At 39.5% G+C, this 25430-nt stretch overlaps 1 protein-coding gene across 2 annotated transcripts in view; it reads right to left on the reverse strand.

Annotated features, from left to right (window-relative positions):
* Positions 1-25430, reverse strand: part of PARL (presenilin associated rhomboid like) — a 51270-nt gene that overhangs the window by 3052 nt on the left and 22788 nt on the right. Inside the window, exons 5-9 of one of the 2 annotated variants that reach the window (XM_030329387.1) lie at positions 18450-18545; positions 17269-17418; positions 15519-15589; positions 799-900; positions 562-659 (exon numbers count right to left, since the gene is read on the reverse strand). In XM_030329387.1, coding sequence (XP_030185247.1) covers positions 562-659; positions 799-900; positions 15519-15589; positions 17269-17418; positions 18450-18545 — 517 coding nt within the window. The remainder of the gene's footprint in view (positions 1-561; positions 660-798; positions 901-15518; positions 15590-17268; positions 17419-18449; positions 18546-25430) is intronic. The other variant, XM_030329388.1, reaches the window with a different exon arrangement.

Raw genomic sequence — 25430 nt, forward strand, 5'->3', positions numbered from 1 at the left:
GTAAACCACTAGCTCAGAGCCTGCCATGAAGAAGGTGCCCAGTAAGTGGTCAACACTGGCTTATGATCCCCAGCCTCTACTAATTCAGACAGCACACACCTACACACTTGCCACAGGCAGAGTGTCCATTCTCTGTCTGCCCAGCACCGACGACAGGCAGGTGTGAGTGGTGGCAGGAGAGAGGAGGCCTGAGAGCAGGGAAAGAAGAGGACAGCACACACCAGGGGCTGGGAAACGGTCTCCAAGCAGGGCTAGGCATCCTGACCACTCACGAGGAATCTGACCGCTCACCTCAATCCTAAACTGAGGTTAAGGGCAGAGTAAAGGCATAGTCTCTCTACCAACAACTAAGGCTGGGGCAGGACCGATCCTCTCTCCTCCCACCTCACATGGTGAAAGTGGGCAAGGCCAAAGCAAACCACGTTGAAGTTTTCTCACCCTCCTAACCCTACCTGCTCCTGCTTCCCTCACACAGTTAACTGCTTTGCTCTGCCTTCCTAAGGTGGGGGGATGGAGAGCACCTAAGAAGGCAGTGTAGCGATCAGTTATATTCAAACTTACATTCCAAAGAGAGCTCCCCCAAGATGTGCTGCATGATCAAAAAATTTCCATCCCAGGATCATTCCTGCTGTATCCATGGCAATAATGGCTTTTAGGGCCTGAAAGTCAGCAAAAGAGAACAGAACTGGTACAACTTTGATTCCTCCAGCATTGACATTTCTAATTTAAGGGCAAGAATTCAATGAATGTAAAAATATCACCACTGTCCCCAGCACTTCAATTCATAAAAATACTCACATTCCCTGCTGTGAATGTGAACATTGGAAGGAAGATAATGGCGAGCCTCCCTTCTGGGATCTTTGTGCACACAGCAGCAAGGACGGTCATGATAGCGCCTGACTGCAAATGAACACACGTGAAAAGGTCAAACTCTGAATATGCAACCGTTTAGTGACTACAATCTGAAGTAGCAATACTTTTTCCAGAAAGTTTATAAGCCACACATTTCTAGGTTAGCACAAAGCTTAAAAGTTTTTTAGTTACTAAGGTACAAAGTATCAGGCAAAAGGGCTCCAGTCCATTACACAGTTAACCTGGAAAGAACAAGGTGTGTAGCAAACAGCATGTGAGTGCTTAATGAACTTCAGGGACAATGTTAAGCATGATTATGCATCATTTAATAACTATAAAAGAAATTCTCAAATTCCCACAAAGCAAAGCCATTTCAACCACTGTGTGCATGAATTTGCCCAAAGAAACCCAGACGTGTGGAATTTCTTCCAAGTAGAATGCTTTCTGTTTATAAATAAATAAATAAATAAATAAATAAATAAATAAATTCACATGAAATTTCCATCCTACTTCACAATAAAACTAAGCGTTTTCTTTAAAACCTTTGAGCAAATGTTCTGCTCCAGGAAAGCATGCCGTGTTTGTCCCATGGCTCTGCATGACCCACCCGCCACAGCATCCTTCCAGGGACACACATGCACCTGCCTGAGAAGCGCTTCCTCCAACAGCCTCAGATGAGGCAATAAAAACCTAAATGTCAGGGTGGCTGGCTGGCCAGTTGGTAAAGCATGCAACTCTTGATCTTGGGGTTATGATTTCAAGCTCCACGTGGGGCCTAGAACTTATTTAAAAAAAAAAAAATCTAGGGGTGACTGGATGACTGTCAATTAAGTGTCTGACTCTTGACTTCGTCATGATCTCATGGTTTGTGGGTTCGAGCCCCATGTTGGGCTCTGCGCTGGCAGTGCAGAGCCTGCTTGGAATTATCTCTCTCCTTCTCTCCCAAAATAAACAAACATGAAAAAAAGTCTACATTGTCACAACCTTACAATCAATCATCCATTTATTAAAACTGAAATTATGATAATTTAAGTTTTATTTATTTTGAGAGGGACAGTGAGAGAAGGGCAGAGAGAGAGAAAGAGAGAGAAAGAGAGAGAGAGAAAGAGAGAGAGAGAAAGAGAGAGAGAGAGAGAATATGAGAATCTCAACCAGGCTCCACACTATCAGTGTGGAACTTGACGCAGGGATCGAACTCACAAACCGTGAGATCATGACCTGAGCCAAAATCAAGAGTGGGACGCTTAACCAACTGAGCCACCCAGGTGCTCCTGGCTGTATTTTTTATTTCAATCATGTATTTTTCCAGGTTGCTACATAATCTTCATAATTTAAATGCATAATGGCTATGAAATATCTTGATAAATAATGCTAATTTAAACTCTTAATGTTAGACATGTTCCCACTTCCTCTAAATGGTAGAATACTTGAAAAATTAGATCATAATCCCTAGTTAATATTAAGTCTCACAATAATCATTCACCCAAATACTTGAGGCCTACTTTGCACCAGGCACTATGTAAATGTTGGGGGTACAGAAAGGAACAAAACCCACATCCCTTCCTTAATGGAGCTTACAGAGAAGAAGTAACAACAAAACACGATCAGCTATGATGATGAAGCAGGGCATGCTCTGGCAACACATGGAAGGGAGAGCTGATAGAAGCTCAGGGTTCGTAATGACATCAAGTTTTGCATGGAAGGGTCACCAGGCGCTGGCGAAGTAGAAGGGGAAGAGATGGGAAGAGTGTTCCAAGCAGAAAACCAAGTTGAACCAAGCCTGTGGGTGGCTGGAGACCAGTGGGAAAGCAAAGGGAGGCTGGTGCTTTAACTATATTTGTCTTCAGCCAAAATTCTCGGTTCTTAGTCACTTATTAAAAATAATGAAACTGGGGCACCTGGGTAGCTCAGTCAGTTGAGCACCGACTTCGGCTCAGGTCATGATACACCATGGTTCATGGGTTCAAGCCCCGCATCGGGCTCTATGCTGACAGCTCAGAGCCTGGAGCCTGCTTCGAATTCTATGTCTCCCTCTCTCTCTGCCCCTCCCCCACTCACTCACTCACTCTCTCCCTCTCCCTCTCTCTCTCTCTCTCAAAAATAAAATAAAAACATTAAGAACAAAAACAAACAAACAAAAAACTCAAGGGCACCTGGCTGGCTCAGTTGGTGAGGCGTGTAACTCTTGGTCTCAGGGTTGTAAATGCAAGCCCCAAACTGGGTGTATAGATTAAAAATAAAATTTTTAGGGGCACTTGGGTGGCTCAGTCAGTTCAGCGTCTAACTCCTGATTTTGGCTCAGGTCATGATCTCATGGTTCGTGGGTTCAAGCCCCATGTAGGGCTCTGCAATGACAATGGGGAGCTTGCTTGGGTTGTCTCTCACTCTCTCTGCCCCTCACCACCTATCCCCCCTGCCCCCCAAATAAATAAATAAATAAAATAAAATCTTAAAAAAAACAGTAATAATATAACACTTCCATGAGGGCCATTCTACAAAACATCTTCCCACTATTCTTCAAAAGTTTCAAGGTCATGAAAGACAAAGACCGAGAAAGCACCACAGACTGGAGGATACTGAAAAGACATGATAATTAAATGCAATGCGGTATCCTAGAACAAAACAAAGAACATCATGGAAAAACAGGAAATCCAAATACAGTCTGCGGTTTAAGTCCTATACCGGGGCGCCCGGGTGGCTCAGTCGGTTGAGCATCCAACTCTTCATTTCAGCTCAGGTCATGAACCCAGGGTTGTGGGAGAGCCCCATGTTGGGCTCCACACTAGGCATGGAGCCTGCTTAAGATTCTTTCTCTCCCTCTGCCATTCTTCCCCTGCTCATTCACTCTTTCTCTAAAATAAAAATTTTAAAAAAAGGGCTATGCCAATGTTAATTTCCTAGGTTTGATAAGTTATGGCTATAGAAGACGTTAACATTAGGGAAAACAAATGAGATGTACTATACCGCCAACCATCACAGCATTGTTACATTCACCATTGTAACAACCATCACAGCAAAAACTGAGTCAAGCTACAATAATCAATGGATGCTATTTCAGGGGGGTGAGAGGGGTCGATGAGGAAGAGATCACAACACTTACATAAATCACAAAGTATCCCCTCACACATTACACATTAACTTTATTTTTTTTTATATATATGAAATTTATTGACAAATTGGTTTCCATACAACACCCAGTGCTCATCCCAAAAGGTGCCCTCCTCAATACCCATCACCCACCCTCCCCTCCCTCCCACCCCCATACACATTAACTTTAAAAGGTAAAGGAAAACAGCAACTTTATAGTAGAGAAGCTGAATAACAACCAGTCAACAAATGGACATTATTGCCTCCAACTGTGGTACCTGAGGACATAACACCACTCATGTAGCATTCCAACCAAAAACACAAACTCAGAATCTCATCATGAAGAAACAGACAAACCCAACCGATGACCATTCTATAAAATAACTGGTCTGTACTGTCCAAAATTGTTAATTCCATGAAAAATTTTAGAAAGGCTGACCAAAGGCAACAAAAGCAAAAACAAGTAGGACTACATCAAACTCTAAAGCTTCTGCACAGCAAAGGAAACCATCAACACAATAAAAAGACAACTTACCAAATGGGAGAAAATATTTGCAAATCCTATCTAATAAGGGATTAATTTCTGATATATATAAAGAACTCATATAACTCAAGAACAAAAAAAACACAGTCCATTTTAAAATGGGCAGAAGAATCTGCACCTTTTTCCAAAGACATCCAGATGGCCAACAGACACATGAAAAGATGCTCAACGTCACTAATCATCAGGGAAATGAAAATCAAAACCACAATGAGATTATTACCTCACCCCTGTTAGAATGACTATTATCAAAAGGAAAATAACAAGTGTTGGTGGGGATGTGGAGAAAAGGAAACCCTTGTGCACTGTTGATGGGAATGTAAACTGGTGTAGTCACTAGGGAAAACATTATGAAGGTTCCTCAAAAAATTAAAAAGAGCATTATCATGATCCATCAATTCCACTTGTGGGTACTTATCCCTCCAAAGACACTAACCAAAAAAGGTAAATAAATCCCCGTGTTCATTGCAGTTATCTGCAATAGTCAAAATATGGAAACAACCTAAGTGTCCAACAATGGATGAGCAGATAAAGAAAATGTGGTATGTACACACACAGAGGAATATTACTCAGCCACAAAAATATAAGGAAGTCTTGCCATTTGTGACAACATGGATAGACCTTGAGGGCATTATGCTAACTGAAATGAGTCAGGGAAAGACAAATACTGTATGATTTCACTTATGTACAGAATCTTAAAAAAAAAAAAAAAAAGCCAGCCCATGTATGGAAAGAACAGACTGGTGGTTGCCAGAGTTGGGGGTGGAGAGACCAAAATGGGTTAAAAGGGTCAAAAGGTACAAACTTCCCATTTTAAAATAGATAAGCCAGAGATGTAATGTACAGCATGGTGACCACAGTTCATACTGTGTTGCATATGTGAAAGCTAAGAGAATAAATCTTAAAAGTTCTTATCACAAGGAAAAAAATTTTATTAACTATACACAGCGACAGTCTTACTGTTAACTATGTTAACTAGATTACCTCTGGTGACCATTTTGCAATATATACAAATAGCGAATCATTAGGTTGTACACCTGAAACTAATACAATGTCATGGCAATTATACCTCAATTAACAAAAATGGCTAAGGAAGGAAATGTTCCAGCTTTTAGGAGACCAGAGGAACATAACCTCTAAATGTAATACATGATCTTAGAGGGGGAAAAATAACTACAAAAGACATTACTGGGACAATTGACAAAACTGGAATATGTTAATAAGTTAAAGTATTATATCAATATTAAATTTCTTGAACTTGATAACTGGAAAGAGTAAAATATTCGTATTCTCAGAAATATACACTTAAGTATTTTAGGGGTAAAAGGGCATCATATATGCAACCTACTTGCAAACAGTTCAGAAAAAAAAAAAGCGTGAATAGAGAAAACAGTAAGTGAAATGTGACAAAACGTTAAAAACTGGTGAATGTGGTTCAAGAGCATTTTGCTGCACTTTCAAAGTGACACAAAGACCTAGTGTGAAAGCTACAATAAAAACTTCTAAAGAAGCCATAGGAGGAAACTCTTTGTGACCTTAAGTTAGGCAAAGATTTCAGTTATGAGACCAAAAAGGATGATCCGTGAGAAAAAAATTAATAAATCAAACTTCATATAAATTAAAAACTTACAGTCTTCTGGGGCGCCTGGGTGGCACAGTCGGTTAAGCGTCCGACTTCAGCCAGGTCACGATCTCGCGGTCCGGGAGTTCGAGCCCCGCGTCAGGCTCTGGGCTGATGGCTCAGAGCCTGGAGCCTGTTTCCGATTCTGTGTCTCCCTCTCTCTCTGCCCCTCCCCCGTTCATGCTCTGTCTCTCTCTGTCCCAAAAATAAATAAACGTTGAAAAAAAAATTAAAAAAAAAAAAAAAACTTACAGTCTTCAAATGACAGTTGAGAAAAGGCAAGATATAGGCTAAAAGAAAATATTTGCATCTCAAAAATCTGATAAAGGACTTGTATCCAGACTATGTAAAGGAAAATAATTAAAATCTTTTTTTAACTGGGCAAAATATTTGAACACTTCAGAGAAGATATATGAATAGCAAGTAAGCACATGGAAAGATGAGTCAGGAAATAAAAATTAAAACTACACAGGTATCAGTACATACTGATTACAAACTAAAAAGACCGACCATTCCAAGTGTTGGTGAGGATGTGGAGAAACTGAAAATCTCGCATACTGCTGATGGGAAAGTAAATTCTATAATCACTCTGGAAAATTGCTGGGAAATTCCTTAAAAGTTAAATACTTATTTACCATTATGATCTGGCCATTCCAAGACATATGAAAGCACACAAACAGTTATACACAAACGTTCACAACAGCTTTTTTTGGTAACAGTTACAACTAGAAACCCAAATGTCCACCAGGTGAATGGATATACATATTCTGGCATATCCAAATAATGGAACATTATTCGCTCATACAAAAGAACAGACTGATATACACAACTTCATGGATGAATTTCAAAATAACTAGAGTAATGGAAGCCAGAACAGTAACAAAAAGGAGTATATGCTGCATGATTTCATTAATACTAAACTCTAGAAAATAAGTACAAATGAAATTACCATAACAAAGTAGAGAAGCTGTTGCCCAGGAAGGGGTTAGAAGCAGGAAGAAGGGACTACAGAGGAGCACCAGGAAACGTTCAGGGATGATGACTGTATTCATTATCTTGATCCACACGTCCAAGCTTTCCAAATTATAAACTTTATCTTTTAAATGTTTTTTTCAGAGAGAGAGAGAGAGAGAGAGAGAGAGAGAGCGAGCAGCGAGGGGGAAGGACAGAGGATCTGAAGAGGGCTCTGTGCTGACAGCAGAGAGCCCAATGTGGGACTCAAACTCACAAACGGCAAGATCATAACCTGAAGGCAGACGCTCAACCCACTGCATCACCCAGGCGTCCTGAAATGGTAAACTTTAAATATGTGCAGTTTTTTCCATGTCAGTTATACCTCAGTAAACCCTAGTGATTTTATTTGTTAAAAGACTTAGAAGTCCTTTGTACTGAAAATTTTCTGTAAGATTTGAATTATTTCTGGGGCTCCTGGGTATCTCAGTCGGTTAGGCATCCAACTCTTGATTTCAGCTCAAGTCATGATCTCACTGTTCAGGAGTTCAAGTCCCGTATTGGGCTCTGTGCTGACAGCACATAGCCTGCTTGGGATCCTCTCTCTCTGCCTGCTTGGGATCCTCTCTCTCTGCCTCATGTTTGCTCTCAAAATAAATAAACTTTAAATAAATACATAAATAAATAATTTCTAAGTAGGATGTTAAAAAAGACCTCTAAGAGAAGAATGATTTTTATAAAAGGTGTCCTATAACTGATTACCCCTATAAATAAAAGGAAAGGTTCCTACATTTTTGTATTAAAAATGCTATTTCTGAAAAAACAGCATCTCTTTTTTAAATTTTTTAATATTTATTTGGTGGGGGAAGGCAGAGTGGGGGAGAGAGAGAATCCCAAGCAGGCTCCACACTGTCAGTGCACAGCCCGACAAGAGGCTTGATCCTACAACCGCAAGACCATGACCTGAGCAGAAACCAACAGTCAGACCTCAACTGACCGAGCCACCTAGCATCTACCTAGCTAGGCGCCCCTAGCATCTACCACTCTTAACCACCATTTGTACAAAGGGTTGACTCAAAACACAGGATTATGTGACATTTTAGTAATTACTAATACTTTAAAGTGTTAGGAGTCCCAGGGATCCCAGATATCCCAAATCCCTAATACACAGTTGCCAACTGACCCAAACAGGGAAACCTGCTCAGGCTGCATTCCCAGGAATGGGCTGGGATAACTGCAGGATGGAAAGACAGTATGAGTATCCTTTGGAAGGAAAACCAAAGATCTCAGTGAAGGTAGGTAGACAAAAAAACAAAACAAAACAAAACAAAACAAAACCCTAGTGCTCTATATGTTAACTAACCTGGATTTAAAATTTTTTTTTTTTCAACGTTTATTTATTTTTGGGACAGAGAGAGACAGAGCATGAACGGGGGAGGGGCAGAGAGAGAGGGAGACACAGAATCGGAAACAGGCTCCAGGCTCCGAGCCGTCAGCCCAGAGCCTGACGCGGGGCTCGAACTCCCGGACCGCGAGATCGTGACCTGGCTGAAGTCGGACGCTTAACCGACTGCGCCACCCAGGCGCCCCTAACCTGGATTTAAATAACTAAATAAAAATATTTAAATATTAAAAAAAAAAAACCCTAGTCCTTGGGCTGAAAAAGTGCTAAGACCAACAAGGAAACAATAACCTCAACTGCATAGTAAAGGCAGGTGGTGGTGGTACCTGCAATTATGCAGTGGGGGTTAGGAGTCAGAATTCTATCTTATTTTTTTTTTAATTTTTAAGTAATCTCTACACCCAATGTGGGGCTCAAACTCACAACCCTGAGATCAAGAGTCACATGCTTCACCAACTGAGCCAGCCAGACACTCCCAGCATTCTATTTTCTATATTTAAGATCAACTCTCTGCTACTGCATATTGGACCAAATTGGCTTCTGTACAAGTCTAACTGTAACACACAAGGTTCTTCCAAAATCCTGACTTCCCTTAACAGGGAGATTACTGGTTGTATGGAAACACACATATGCACGTACACAGCTTCCATAACTTGTTCACCTTTCCCTGGTTCCCTACTCCAGGTCCTAAACGGGTTCACAGCAAATTTTCAGGATATCAGAACCACATCAGAAGATTGCAGGTTTATTTCCTCACAAACTTGCTGGGTCATGGTACAACATTTTATACTGGCCATATTTATATTTATTCTGAAAGATCTGTTCTGCCTCGAACATCAATATCCAGCCCCCAAAACTATCAGCACGTGCTATATTAATATTAAGCACAGTAGATGTCAATGTCACTAAGAATTGTAAAGTTGGAGTGAACAGTAGCTCATCACCTTCCAGGTTTTATTGCATACAAGCAACTCTAGTATCCTAGGTTTATTTTTAAACAAACTAAAAATGTCAATTCAATGAGGGGCGCCTGGGTGGCTCAGTCGGTTAAGCGGTCGACTTCGGCTCAGGTCGTGATCTCGCGGTTTGTGAGTTCAAGCCCGCGTTGGGCTCTGTGCTGACAGCTCAGAGCCTGAAGCCTGCTTCAGATTCTGTGTCTCCCTCTCTCTGACCCTCCCCCGTTCATGCTCTGTCTCTGTCTCAAAAATAAATAAACGTTAAAAAAAAAAATTTTTTTTTAAATGTCAATTCAATGAAACTCCAAACAAATCAAGCTGAAACCTTATTTTCTGAGAGGGAAAAAACCCAATAAAATTACACTTTCCCTCAAATGAAGCCAACAGAGTTTGACTGCTTGATGTGAAAGAAGAACATTAAAATTCTGTTAGGTGCCTCTACATTATTTCTCCATAGATGATTATGCTCGCCATCTAAAATGCTCATTACAGATATTTTAGTATGAAAGAAAATTCTCATTACTGTGCATTTCTATGTAAAGCCAGTTTCTCTAACTATATCTTATTGTTCTTATACATTATTTTAAAGATAGAAGGCAGTTCCATTGTCCTAGAATTTTCTCAAAGTGACCTTTACCTACACAAATGTAAACATTTATGTATCTGAATAAATCCCAACTTCCTTTTTTGACAAATGTTTGGGCCTACCTCCATGCACAGATTCATTCATTCATTCATTCATTCATTCTCTTTCTTTTCCTTTCCTTCCTTCCTTCAAGTTTATTTATTTTGACAGAGAGAGTGCGGGAGAGGCAGAAAGAGGGAGAGAGAGAATCCCCGACAGGCTCCACACTGGCAGCACAGAGCCCAATGCAGGGCTCGAACTCACAAATCCAAGATCATGACCTCAGCCAAAGGTGAACACTTAACTGATGAAGCCACCCAGGTGCCCCTCTCTTTCTTTCTAGTTTTTATTTTGAGAGAGAGAGAATATCCACTCTCAGCATGGAGCCTGACACAGGACTCAACCCCATGACCCTGGGATCATAACCCCCGCCGAAATCAAGAGTCAGATGCTCAACTGAGCTACCCAAGTGCCCCTATTTTTTTTTTTTTTTTTAACCTTTTCTAGTCAGGGGCATTTAAAAATACAGTGAACAGGGACCCTTTCTCCTCAGAAAAATTTCACATTCATATATGTTTTAGGTACAATCTCAGGGAGTTATTAACCCCAACTCACACAGACTCTAGACACCTGCCTCCTTGGTTGGAGATGAAGATCTTTTATTCTCCACCAACAATTTATGTACACTGGTTATGTACTTGCAATCAATATATGCATACAATTTTTTACTTATTTCATAAGTAAATAATTTTCATAAATAATTTCCTATATCTATGTAATCTTCATATCATATTGTTTACATGTATGATTTTTTTTTTGCACCATAAACTTTAAATGAATTTACTCTAAGGGGTTTTGTGCTTCCATAAGTACAGCCAAAAACCTTGGCACTACATGTAAAACAAACATAAGACAACTCTGAAAGGCTGAGAAAGAAAAGGAGAGTGGCTAAGGAACCCTAGGATCCAAGGAATGACACAGTGGTGAGTCCCCTGGGTTTTCTTTTGGCCTCATACAGCTCAGACTTGGCTCTGGAGAAGCTCATGACCTGGAAATCCCAATGAACTCAGACATAATAGGTCTATCCCCATCCCCCAAAATGCTCTCTCTAGCCAAAGGACCAAGAAAGGGTAGCCTAGCAAGACAGTCAGCTTTTAGATAATAACCACTCTACTCCAGCCAAACAACAGAAAAGCTTGCAGCCCAATCCCCATCAACAAAGGCTGAGTGGAGAGCCTAGACTTCTACCCTTGCAGACGGCAACGAGGCATCATGATACCGCTGATGGGGTAGTGTCAGTGGAGGTCATGTGGGCAGCAGTAACAAGGCACCCTGTTCCTCCTAACCAGGAAAGGTCTACATAGGAGACTGAACTTCCAGAATTCCAAGTCCTGCCTCCTAGTAACCAGAGTCCTTGTACCCTAGGTATCAAAAGAGGCTGAGTAAAGAACCTGGACTTTCACCTCACCAGACAGTAATGGTCAAACTTCCCCTCGTCAAAGCAGTGGCAGGGGCAGCCTCATGAACAGATTTAAATAAGATTCAAAGTCTCATAATATCCAAAATGTCCAGGTCTCATTTAAAAATCACTCAACAGGGGCGCCTGGGTGGTGCAGTCGGTTAAGCGTCCGACTTCAGCCAGGTCACGATCTCGCGGTCCGTGAGTTCGAGCCCCGCGTCGGGCTCTGGGCTGATGGCTCAGAGCCTGGAGCCTGTTTCCGATTCTGTGTCTCCCTCTCTCTCTGCCCCTCCCCCGTTCATGCTCTGTCTCTCTCTGTCCCAAAAATAAATAAACGTTGAAAAAAAAAAAATTAAAAAAAAAATAAATAAATAAATAAATAAATAAAAATCACTCAACATACCAAGAACCAGAAAAACCTCAACCTGAATAAGACAACAGAAACAAGATGACACAGCGATATTAAAACTGTCTGACACGTATTTTAAAGCAGCAATCATAAAAATGCTTTAATAAGTAGTTACAAGCATGCTTGAAACGAGTGAAAAAATAGCAGAAACAGAAAGGCCCAAACAGAAGATACCAAGAACAATGTAAAATTTAGAACTGAAAAATACAATAACCTAAATAAAAACAATAGGGCCCAAACAGAATGGAAAGGACAAAGAAAATAATCAGTGAACTTGAAACAGAGTAGCAATTACCCAATCTGGACTACAAAAAGACAGACTTAAAAAAATTAACTGAATTTCAGAGACCCTAGAGATTATATTAACATCATGTCATCATAGTTCCAAAGAAAAGAAGGGTGAGGCTGAAAAAGCATTCAAAGAAATAACAGGTGAAAATTTCCCCAAAGACATAAACCTCCAGTTTCAAGAAGCTGAGCAAACCCCAAACAAGATCAACATAAAGAGACCCATGACAACAGGGTCAAACTTCTGAAAACTAAAGACAAAGCAAAAAATCTTCAGAGAGATCAACACCACCTTACCTACAGGGGAAAAGCTATATACATTTTTTAATGTTTGTTTATTCTTGTGAGAGAGAGAAGGGAGGTGGGGGGTAGAATGAGCAGGAGAGACAGAATCCCAAGCAGGCTCCACGCTCTGAGCTGTCACCACAGAGTCTGATGGGAGCAGTGAGATCATGATCTGAAGTCCAGCTATTTGAACAACAAAGGATTTCTCTTCAAAGACTATGGAGGCCAAAAAGAAGTGGCACAACATTTTTCAAGTGCCAAAAGAAAAGTCAGCCTGGAATCTTTTTTATCCAGTGAAAATATCCTTCAGAAATGAAGGGGAAAATCAAGACATTCTCCAAGAAAAACTTAAAGAGAATTTGTCATACCTACCTAAAAGAATGGCTAAAGATAATTCTCTAAATAAAAAGGAAATGATAGAAGGAAGAATCTTGAAACATCAAGAAAGAAGAACAATGGAGAAGAAAAATTATGCATACAGATAACAGACTTTTCCTCCCTTGGAATTTTCTAAATGATGTTTAATGGTTGAAGCACAAATGATAATAACAGTAGCCAATATTCTAAATGCACGCAGTGGAAATATTTAAGACAATTATATATTATAATTTGGGGAGGACACAGGGATGAAAAGGGAGGTAAGGTTCACTTCAAACTGGTAAAATGACACTCCCACCAGCAGACTGTGATAACTGAAGTACAGATATTGGAAAAGCCACTAAGAAAGTTATACAAGAGATATACTCCAAACTACAATAGATAAATAAAAAAGGAATTCCAAATGAATCCATTCTAGTGACCATTTTATTTTACTTGCAATGCTGTAAGAAGAGACTAAAGATACTTTCCTGACTTAGAGAATTCAGTTTAAGAACAGGTTACATCAGTGATACTTAAATCAATGAATTTACAGTAAGCAAGTTATTGTACGTTAAGCAAGCTTCAATTTGGCCTGTGATATACGTCAAGCAAAAAACACATCTCTAACATTTTAACAAATGCTGTTTCCTACTGCAAACATTTCATTGATCTTTGCCATCTCAAAATTAAGGGTTACATTTCACAGAAAATAAATTTTTTAAAAGCAGGTTAAAGCTTCCTACCAATAACTAAGAAACAATTTTTAAATGAGATTCAGAACATCCAGAGCTCTAACTAAATAAAACCCTTACCAAAATCCAGTATTCTTGCTCCCTAATGCCAATATGTCAACTAACAAATATTCTTTAGCCCTTCATCCTTTAACACAGGATTACGAGGAAGCCAGTAAGACCAATACTTCGTATTTTCTAACATAACTTTGTCAACAGTATTTGTTTCTAGATTTCTCATTAAAAATATTATTATACCTGGTGACTTAGTTTTCTTTAATTTTAACTAAGAATGAATGAAAATATTTAGGGATAATAATTTTATTCTGACATGGCTCTACAAAATTTTGATGACTGAACAGGAACTATCACTGCCACGTTTTTTAGTACATGCTCCTTATTATGCTAGGCCATCTAAACACACTTGCACTGCAGGTCAGAAAGAGATGTATTGTCCCCATTTTATACAGAAAAACAGAGAGGGTTGGTAATATGTCTTAGAAATCACAGATAAGTGGCAGAGCTGGATTCAAACCCAGCCTAATTCCAAATACCATCTGTCACACTCTTCTAATCTTGGACTTTAGTTTCTTATCTGCAAAATGAGAATAACACCTGTAGCACATCAAAATGCCCTCCAAGATCCTCTCATTTAATGAAAAAAGTATCCCTACTCTCAGAACCCCTGAAGTCCTCTAGAGAACACTCAGCCCTTTTAGCGTGGTCTTCGTTGCCTTCACATAACAGGTGCTTAGGCGGTGAATGAGGTAAAAGATTTGAAATATGTAAATTACACCAGCACCAAATCTTGTATATAAAACATTCCATGAAGGAAAAAACGGGCTTAAGAAATCACGTAGGTGACAGGACAAGATACAGGTCTCATTAGGAAATTTAAGTATAAAAAAAGGACAATTAAGTATGCACAAATCTGAGGAACACACACATTATGGGATGATTACATAAGAATTCTCTTCCAAAACTTCTCTTCCAAAACCTTCTTAGTTTCTTTAAATATGAAACTCTCTATCTGAATATATTTAAGTGCATTAGTGTTTAAACATGTACAAAATGAATGTGTAGTCTTTAGAGAGATGTTATACAAAGATTTCCATGTGCCTAGAAATTTCCATTAAACTAAAAAAACAAAAAACAAAAAAAAAACACAACACTTTTTCTGTTTAAGCATCCAGAACATAGCTCAGGAAGAGAATTGTGATCATCTTGCTCACTGGTATATCCCCAGTTTCTACTACAGTGCCTACTAGTCTAATCTGCACAGAAGACACTCAAATAGTGACTAAACAGAGGATATAGTACCAGATTCAAATCTGTAATTATTGAGAATTTTCCAATGCTCGATTAGGCTGTCTGGTTTTGAGGAATGGATACCCACTGTTCTGACTATGCTCTTGATTTGTAGTCTGTTCTAGTAAGTACAGTATATGTAAATGACCAATGGTTAAAAGCTATAGCCTGAAGTTTACAAGGCTCCATAAATTCTATTTTTTAAATTTTTTATTATTATAATAAAGTATTGTAAATACTTTATTATTTTGAGACAGAGACAGCGCAAGTGGGGGAAGGGCAGAGAGAGAGGGGAACAGAGAATCTGAGGCAGGCTCCACACTGCCCGCATGGAGCCCGACACAGGGCTCGAACCCACAAACCATGAGATCATGACCTGAGCCAAAATCAAGAGTCGGACACTCAACCGACTGAGCCACCCAGGTGCCCCAAGACTCTATAAATTCTAAATTAGACACAGATTAGTTAGTATTGTTTCAATGTTAACTTCCTTTGATCATTCTACTGTGGTTCTGTACTTAACAGTAGGGTAAAGGGTATATAAGAACTCTTTGTAATAATTTTGGACTTTTCCATAAGTCTAAAATTATTTCAAAATGAAGTTAAAGACTAAATTAAGAAAATTTACATTACAAATACTTACTGCACCAAGTGATGGTCCATATCTTCCTGTCGCGACTTTACACACATAACTGACAAAATTGGAAATAACGCCTGAGAAATAAGTCACATTTCAATAATTTTAGTGTAGTATAAAAATGGTTTCCACCCCACAGAGACTAACAATGTTGGATTTCTACCTGGATCAGTACAAGGTGCAGGTATGAATACTTATCCTATCACTTCAGATATTTTGTAAGTGTGACCAACTACACAACTTACTGAGTGACACAGGGTCCTTCACTTTACCTCTCAGTTCTCACTTTCCTTATCTATAACATAAAAGAGATTAGTTTCAAACTCACCAACTGTCAGGGAATCCTCTGGGCTGCACTCCAAACACTAAATCGGATTCTTGGGAACGGGACCAGGGAATCTATATTTTACCCAGCTTGCCGAATGACTCTGCTGCAATTTAGACTAGATGCTCTTTTACAAGTCCCTTTGGCTCCAATGTCATCTAAGCTGAATGTGGCTCATTTTAAAAAACTTCCTGTAGAGCAGGAATTAATCATCTGAAACAGACCCATGTGTAACCTACAACAATACAACTAGTGCTTGGGGAAAAAACTATACACTTCTGGCACAGGCCAAAGATGTTGCTCAGTTTCTAGTTTTGAAGGACCAGCTACATGGGTATTTAATTAACAATGACTAAGCACCCATTTTTGATGCCTTGTGGTAGATGTGTCTATTTAATCCTTTCTACAACCACTTGTCATGAGAGAGTATCATTATCCTCAAAGGGGTGTTATTATGGTCTTTTCTGCAGTATCACACAGCAAGTAGCAGAAATAAGATCCAGTAAAACTAGGTCTTCTGTCTTCAAGCTCTCAAGTGCTTTTTTTTCCATACTACAATATGACTACAGTATGATGTACTGTTTTTTAAATAAAGGGATTTCAGGGACACCTCGCTGGCTTAGTGTGAAGAGCATGCAACTCTTGACCTCAGGGTTGTAAGTTCGAGCCCCATGTTGGGTGTAGAGATTACTAAAAAAAATAAACTTAAGAAACAATTTTAATAAAAAAAAAAATAAATGAAGGGACTTCAGAAACGAATTTTCATGCCATGTGGTTTTTAATTCAATACATTTTGCAAATAGAGAGGTAAAATTTAACAGACCAATTGCCAGTTTAGTAGCATCTAGGAACCTGGAATCCTTTACTACCACTTCCTAGTTGAAATAAGGAAATGATGATATCCCCAGGACCACAACTGGAGTGGCTCCAGACTAAGATATATGCTTTCAGAAAAGAGAAAAAACTCATTCTTGACGATCTTATTACAAAGCTCTGGTCTAAAATAAAGCTTTCTGGAAACTGAACACACTGTGGGAAATGAGCCTAAGGTTATTTAACAAAGATCCAGATGATTGAGATAGCCAGGAAGTCTGGGAAGAACTTATCTATAAAACAGTGGGCCTGAGCTAAAGTAGCCAAGGCCTAATGAGATAAAAACGACATGCTTAACTTCTCCACTAAATCTTAACTCCTGTCTATCTTAATTTAAAACTAAACATACCTAAATAATCTAAGAAGAAATCGAGAAACAAGAAGCAGGAAAGCCAACAACCCCACCAGCCTGCGATGTCCTTCTCTACAGACAGTATGTATAATTCCCTACATACAATCCTCATATGTAGAATTCAGCTATGATCGTTCCCTTTGTTCCTTCTCCAGATAGGTTAGCGTGCTCGTACTCCAAAAGATCCTGAGATTAAAGCTTATTACCTGCAGATAAGTACACTGCCATGAACTGTTCTTGACCCAGAATGTTCACTATGCTGGAGGAGAAGCTCCACAAAACATACATATTTGCTGCCATGTGAAACAAGGAGAAATGACTGAACGTTGACAGCAACATTGGAGAACAAAGGACCTCTACAAGAGAAAGAAAAACAGTCTGATAATCATAGGACACACAGCCATGACCTAAAAATTATCTACTTTTGATTTTTTTCATTATTATTATGAAACAACTCAAACATAGGAAACAAAAACAGAGCCAGTTCAAAAGCTTAAATAAGATGGTTTAAGGTAGCATTTTTGGGGGCGCCTGGGTGGCTCAGTTGGTTAAGCGTCCGACTGCAGCTCAGGTCATGATTTCACAGCTTGTGAGTTCAAGCCCCACATCGGGCTCTGTGCTGATAGCTCAGAGCCTGGAGCCTGCTTCAGATTCTGTCTCCATCTCTCTCTGTCCCTCTCCTGCTCATACTCCCCATCTCTCTCAAATATAAATAAACATTAAAAAAAATTTTAAAAGATAGCATTTTTCAAAGTGGTAAAAAGTTATCTTAAATCTCTCTCTTCTACTTAGTAAGCAACCAATAAAAATTCTCAGTTCAATGAAAGCAACTTGTCCTCGTGGCAAAAGTTAGAAAAAAGAATTAGTAAATTAATTCAAGTACAGATATAAAGTTGTATATAATAATCTCCTCAAAGAGTGAACTTGTAGTGATCACGGATCTTACGTCATTAAAAAATACATATCTACTGGGGCGCCTGGGTGGCTCAGTCAGTTAGGCATCCAACTCTTGATTTCAGCTTAGGTCATGATCTCACAGTTGGTGAGATTGAGCCCCACATTAGGCTCTGCACTGTCAGATCCCATTGCTTGGGATTCTCTCTCTTTCTCCCTCTCTCTGCCCCTTCCCCCACTGGTGCTCTCTCTCAAAATAACAAACATTAAAAAAATAATACTTATCTGATATGTGCAAGGCACATTTTAGGTACTTGGGATATAACACTAAGAGAGATGGGGTCCTTTTCCTCAGGGAGCTTATAGTCTATTTTCTGGGTATTACTTACAACTGTTGACAAGCAACTCATCCTCTGCATAGCATTTCAGTTAACACAAAGCTTATTTCTTTCATATTACCTCTATCTCAAAATAAAGTCATAAGGAGACTTACTTGAGGCTGGATTGGATGTGAAATATCTGATCATTGTCCGCTGTAGAGAAGGTACTCTCCATAAACAGAATACAAAAACATTCGCAGCTATGATACCTAAAAAATAAAGATTTATAATTTAGGGAGGTTAAAAATTGGAATAAAGAAAGTCTGATCAAAAGTCCACCTGAATAAGATTTTCTTTTTTTAAAATTTTTTTTTCAACGTTTATTTATTTTCGGGACAGAGAGAGACAGAGCATGAACAGGGGAGGGGCAGAGAGAGAGGGAGACACAGAATCGGAAACAGGCTCCAGGCTCTGAGCCATCAGCCCAGAGCCCGACGCGGGGCTCGAACTCACGGACCGCGAGATCGTGACCTGGCTGAAGTCGGACGCTTAACCGACTGCGCCACCCAGGCGCCCCTGAATAAGATTTTCTACCACAATTATGTAAGAGTATTATATACTTGGGGCGGGGAGAGGGTGAGCTAAGGGAAAGTAAGTGAAATCAATGTTTTTAAGTATCAAACTATGCCTTCGTATGGTCAGAAAATTCCTAGAAAATTGCAAATGCTCTAGAAGCTGACTTCCTTCGCTCAGATCCTTATTTTACCTTTTTTTTTTTAAATGTTTATTTTTGGAAAGATAGAGAAAATGAATGGGGAAGGGGCAGAGAAAGAGGGAGACACAGAATCCGAGGCAGGCTCCAGGTTCTGAACTGTCAGCACAGAGCCCGATGGGGGGCTTGAACTCACGAACCGTGAGAACATGGCCTGAGCCAAAGTTGGATGCTTAATTGACTGAGACATCCAGGTGCCCCTTATTTTATTTCTTCAGAATGGTTCACACTGTACCCAACAATCATCAGATCTATAATTATTGTTTGAAAATGGCCAAGCCAAAGACAACTAATGTACAGAATTGGGTTCTCTGGCTAAGACTAGAAAAGCTCTATTACATAGCATGCTTCTTTTTCCATAGGGAATAAAATACCTCTTAAACTTATGGAAACACCTACGTATCAACTGGGTAAATAAAAATCCACTTGTCGGAGAAAATACATGTTAGATAAGAATTCAGGAATAATCTGGAATTTTGCAACTGCTTTTAAAACTGTTTACATGTAGGAGCTGGAGGACGGTTTCATTTTTCTCCAAGAACGGATGCTGCTAGAACTACCACTAAACGGAGGTTTATTATTTAATGATAGTTTCTTCACTAAAATGTGACTGAATAGTTAATTCTAAGTTATTCTTAAAAACTATGAACTTTAAAAACCACACTAATTGCAATGTACCACAACTCCGTGACCATATAGTAGGCACTCATCTACTTGAATTAATTAAAGGAATTGCTAGCAGGCAACTAGCCCTTTCAACTCCTTCAAGGACAATAAGCACGGATTGCAGCAACATTCTGGTAAGAGGATTTATTTTAGAAGATATTCATTGTATAATCCTCACCAGCTGTTACATCTTTAGCTCTCAGCTATCCCTTGGCATTACTAGTCTCTCCAGTTTTTCTCTCCCTTCTGAGAGGTAGGAAAGGAAGCTATTATTTTTCAGATTCTAAGACATCTCCTTTTTAATATCTGTAATCAGGATGCATCTTACAACTGGTGGTATGTCACAGATGAGCTAGAAACATTTTTTTCTCCATGGCACATGAAATGGTATTTTGTTGTATTTAACTGAATTGATTCCATTAATTTTATCATATGTCTTACTAGTGGGGACTGACAGCTGTTACACATTTTCAGTAAATAACCAACTAGAACTCCTTCAAAGATGGTGAGAGGAACAGTATTCATGAAAGGATGGGGAAAAGGGGTCATAAGGAAGGCAAGTAAGAGTACTATGTATACCTCCCAATGAGGAGCCTGGAACCCTGGAACAAGGGAGGTGGGGAGAGGAAGGGCGGAGTCTCCGAAGACAGAGGAACAGACCAGGTTTATTCTATGAAAGTGAGCAGTGATTTATTTAAACATCTTTATTACCCAAAGAATCCTCTAAGGTCTAGGTTGCTGTACATAGTGACTGGTATCTCAGGGTAAGGAGGACCTGAGAAGAGTTTGGCCCCAGGCTGCCATGATCATGAAAATAATTGGGGCTATACAATTTGCTCCAATTGTGGTACACTGCAAAGAAAGCAAAATGGGGTCCTGGATCCTGCCTGCTAGGCTGAAAAATGGCAACAACTACTCTGCATGTTCCACAGGCTACTTTCTGAAACCAGTGACATACAGTAGACAGTTCTGGAAACTGCAAGCAGCAGAGTACCGCAGAGTCTAGTCTCTGGCTGAAGAGATTACAACTAGGGAAAAGCCTTGAGAAGGGGAGAGATAACCAAAGTTATCAAGGTTAACAGTAGCCAAAGAGTTAATATTGACAAATTCTCACCCCAAAGAGGCCTTTTTGGTAAATTAAGACAGAATATCAGCACCAGAACACGCTGTACTTAAAACTCTCACTTCATAGGGGCACCTGGGTGGCTCAGTCCGTTAAGTGTCCGACTTCGGCCCAGGTCATGATCTCACAGTTTGCGAGTTTGAGCCCCGTGTCAGGCTCTACGCTGACAGCTTGGGGCCTGGAGCCTGCTTCAGATTCTGTGTCTCCCTCTCTCTCTTTCTGCACCTCCCCAGCTCATATGCGCACTCTGTCTCTGTCAAAAATAAATAAACTTTAAAAAAAACCCAAAAAACAGGGGGCGCCTGGGTGGCGCAGTCGGTTAAGCGCCCGACTTCAGCCAGGTCACGATCTCGCTGTCCGTGAGTTCGAGCCCCGCGTCAGGCTCTGGGCTGATGGCTCGGAGCCTGGAGCCTGTTTCCGATTCTGTGTCTCCCTCTCTCTCTGCCCCACCCCCGTTCATGCTCTGTCTCTCTCTGTCCCAAAAATAAATAAAAAAACGTTGAAAAAAAAAAATTAAAAAAAAAAAAAAAAACCCAAAAAACAAAAAACTCTCACTTCACACACGTGGTCTACGGTTAAGAATCCCATCAGTAAACAACTGAACATACATACCTAAATTATGTACACAAATCACTGTAATTCATTCTAAAATACGCTAACAAATTTTAAATGAGAAAAGCAAAATGCAGTTATTTTCCTTGATGCACATCCCATTTTGAAGGCCAATTATAGATGAAAAAACTGAGGCTCTAAGTAAGAGATATAAATTTTTAAAGAGCCAAATTCAGTGGCCAAGCCACCATTCCTAATGTAGGGCTCTATTATACACAGACATAGGTAGCCAACAGGATTTCTTTTGACCTTGGTCACTCTAGGATTTCAGATCAAAGGGCTCTTTATCTAGGAAAACAGCAGGTTGGTCCCCAGAAGCCAGTGAATAGGACAGGATGTGAGGTAATCCTAGGCCTGAGGCAGCACTGCACGTTGCCTAAAGGCATGGATAAAGGAGTCCAGCTGAACTGACTGTCCTACTTATAACTTAGGGAAGAGGCCCCTAACCTCTCAGCCTCAGTTTTCTCTTCTGGAAGATAGGGCTAATAAAATCTACCTTAAACAGTTGAGTGTGATGAAATGAGAAAGCACAATTAAATGCAGCAGTCACACGGTGAAAACCCATAAATGAAAACTATGGTAGAAAGGGAACAGCCTTCTCCAGTCTGAATCCTACATATGCCACTTAGTAGAGCTTTGTGGTCTCAAGCATTTCATCTCCTTCACCTCAGCTTCATTTGTAAAATGAAGATAAATACCTCGTATACCTTACAAAAGTTGTAGTGAGGCTTAAACAAAATACCACACGTGCCTAGTATGCAGAAGCTCACATAATGGTTCCCTCCTTACCCTTTGAGAAATAGAACTGCTTAAGGTCTTTGTATCTCCATTTAGAGTGAGTGTCACTTGCCTCCTCCCTACTCAGTCAACTCTTGAACAAGCTCGACACCGCTGATTTAAGACTGCTGCTGGCTCAACACCTACCTTTACCAAAAGGGAGGCAATGGATTACATCAATGAAAATAATGAAGGACCTTGAAAAATTCTCCCCTTCACAAAACAATGAAAAATTGGCAAAAAGCTGTCAGAAGCAACTTTTTCACAGTTCTGGAAACTAGCTAAAAGCTTGCAGCAACTCAACATTTAAGGAAAATGGCTGAATCTCAAGAAGAACAGCAACTCTGGGGCACTTTAGCTTGCTCTGGTCCCATCCTCCACTTTCCAGCTATAAGTTGAAGCTATAAGCTATGAAAACAATCCACATTTCTCGTACAGCCTAGCAAGCACTAGAGATAGTACAATGGAGCTGGAACTCTTTCAAAGCGTCATTCCCAAAGAACTATTATTTCATGTTATAATATTTCCCTGCAAAGCCCCACTTGCAAGGCTGTCTATATTTGACTTGACTGAGAGCTCAAGTACACAATTCCTTTTTCCAGGGGGCACTTGTCAAAAACAATTACAGGCAAGTGTTTTAAGTCCATGGGTACCTGCAGTGGGGGATAATATTTGGAGTAAACAAGAGACCAAACAAAAATCTTAAAAGGAAAAGCTGAGGAATGAGATGTCCATAGGAGCTTATAAAACCTCAATATATTCCTGGGATCTTGTACACCACAAGCCTAACAAGAACACAGATGATCCTAACAATAGAATCCCAAAATATATGAAGTAAAAACTGAACTCAAGAGAAATAAACAGTTTAACAATAATAGTTGGAGACTTCAATACCTTATTTGCAATAAGAGATGAGATCATTGGCAAGGAAACAGAAGACTTGAACAAAGCTATAAACCAGCTACGCCTAATAGACATCTATAAAACACTAAACACAAGACAATACATTCTTTTCAAGAGCACATGTAACATTATCCAGGATAGACCATATGTTCGGCCACAAACAAGTCTCAATAATTTTTTTCTTTTAAAGTTTTATTGATTTATTTGGGGAGGTGGTGCAGAGAGAGGGAGAGAGATTCCCAAGAATCTGTCAGTGCTGAGCCTGACAACAGAGGAGAGCCTGAAGTGGGGCTTGATATCACAAACCATGAGATCATGACCTGAGCCAAAATCAAGAACTGGATGTTTAACCGACTGAGCCACCTCAATAAATTTTTAAAACACTGAAATTATACAATTACATTCTCTGATCACAATGAAATGAAATTACAAATCAACAAGACATAGGGAAAGTCACAAAGATGCAGAGATTAACACACTCCTAAATAACCAATGGTCCAAAGAAGAAATCGTAAGGGAAATCAGAAAATACTTTGAGATGAATGAAAACAAAAATATAACAGGGACTGAATTATGTTCAGTGGGTTAAGCAACCAACTCTTGATTTTGGCTCAGGTCATGATCTCACACTTTGAGCACAGAGCCTGCTTGAGATTCTCCCTCTTTCTCTGCCCCTCCCCTCCTCACACTCTGTCTCTCTCAAAATAGACTTAAAAATTAAAATATAAATAAATATAGGCAAAGGACTGGAATAGACATTTATCCAAATATAATGTTCAAATAGCCAACGAGCATATGAAGAGATGTGCAACATCATTAACCATTACAGAAATACAAATCAAAACCACAATGTGTTACCTCACCCACCCATTAGGACGGCTGCTATCGAAAAAACAGAAAAGGAAATAGTGCTGGTGAGGATGTGGAGAAATTAGAACTCTTATGCACTGTTGGTGGGATTGTAAAGTGGTGCAACAGTATGGAACTTCCTCAAAAATATTAAAAATAAAACTACCATATAATGCAGCAATTCCACTTTGGGTATATATCCCAAAGAACTGAAAGCAGGGTCTCAAAGAGGTATTTGCACATTCCACAGTAGCACTATTCACAATAGCCAAGAGGTAGAAGAAACCCAAATGTCTATCAATGAGTGAATGCATAAACAAAATGTGATATATACACACAATGGAATAAAGAGATACACCCAACAGCCATAAAAAGGAAGGAAATCTTATCACACGCTACAACATGGATGAACTCTGAGGGCATGCTAAGTGAAATAAGCCAGTCAAAAAAGATAAATACTGTTTGATTCTACTTAAATAAGGTATATAATCAAATTTGTAAAAATAGAGTGGCATGATGGTTACCAGGGTCTGCGGGGGACGGAGGGGTGCAAAGTCGTGTAATTGGCATAGAGTTTCAGTTTTACAAGACAAAACAGAGTTCTACAAATGTTTCATAACAATGTAAACATACCTAACACTATTGAATTGTACACTTAATGGCTAACATGGGGGTGCCTGGGTGCCTCAGTCAATAAAGCATCTGACTTTTCAGAGCCTGTTTCAGATTCTGTATCTCCCCCGCCCTGCCCCTCCCATGCTCATGCTATCAATAAATGTTTAAAAAAAAATGGCTAACATGGTATATTTTGTTTTTACCACAATTTAAAAAAGTTAAAGAGTACCATATGACCCTATGATTCCACTCAAGGTATATTAGCAAAAGAAATGACAACATGTCTACATGAAAACGTATACACAAAAATCCACAGCATTATAATAACAAAAAAATGGAAATAACTCAAATGTCCATCAACAGATAAATAAACAACATAATGGAATATTCAGCCACAAGAAGAAATGAAGGACTGATACATCATGCCACAACATGGGTGAACCTTGAAAACATTACACTAAGTGAACAAAGCAGACACAAAAGGCCACATATGTGATTCCATTAATATGAAATGTCCAGAACAGGCAAGTCCATAGAGAAAGAAAATAAATTAGTGTCTGCCTAGGGCTGAGGGGAGGAGGGGACTGGGGAGTGACTGCTAATAGGTATGGAGTTTCTTTTCGGGATGACAATGTCCTGGGATGATGACAGTTGCACAATACTGTGAATACAATAAGAACCACTTGAACTGCATACTTTTATGTGGCAAATTATAAGATATGTGAATAATATCTTGATTAAAAGAAATATATACTAATTTGGGAATCCTGCTTGGTTCAATAATCTCAGTCCATTTTCCTCCTTAGCCCAACGAAGGTAGTACAACCTTTTTTTTCT

The sequence above is a fragment of the Lynx canadensis genome, chromosome C2, assembly GCF_007474595.2.
Source record: "Lynx canadensis isolate LIC74 chromosome C2, mLynCan4.pri.v2, whole genome shotgun sequence".
Taxonomy (NCBI): domain Eukaryota; kingdom Metazoa; phylum Chordata; class Mammalia; order Carnivora; family Felidae; genus Lynx; species Lynx canadensis.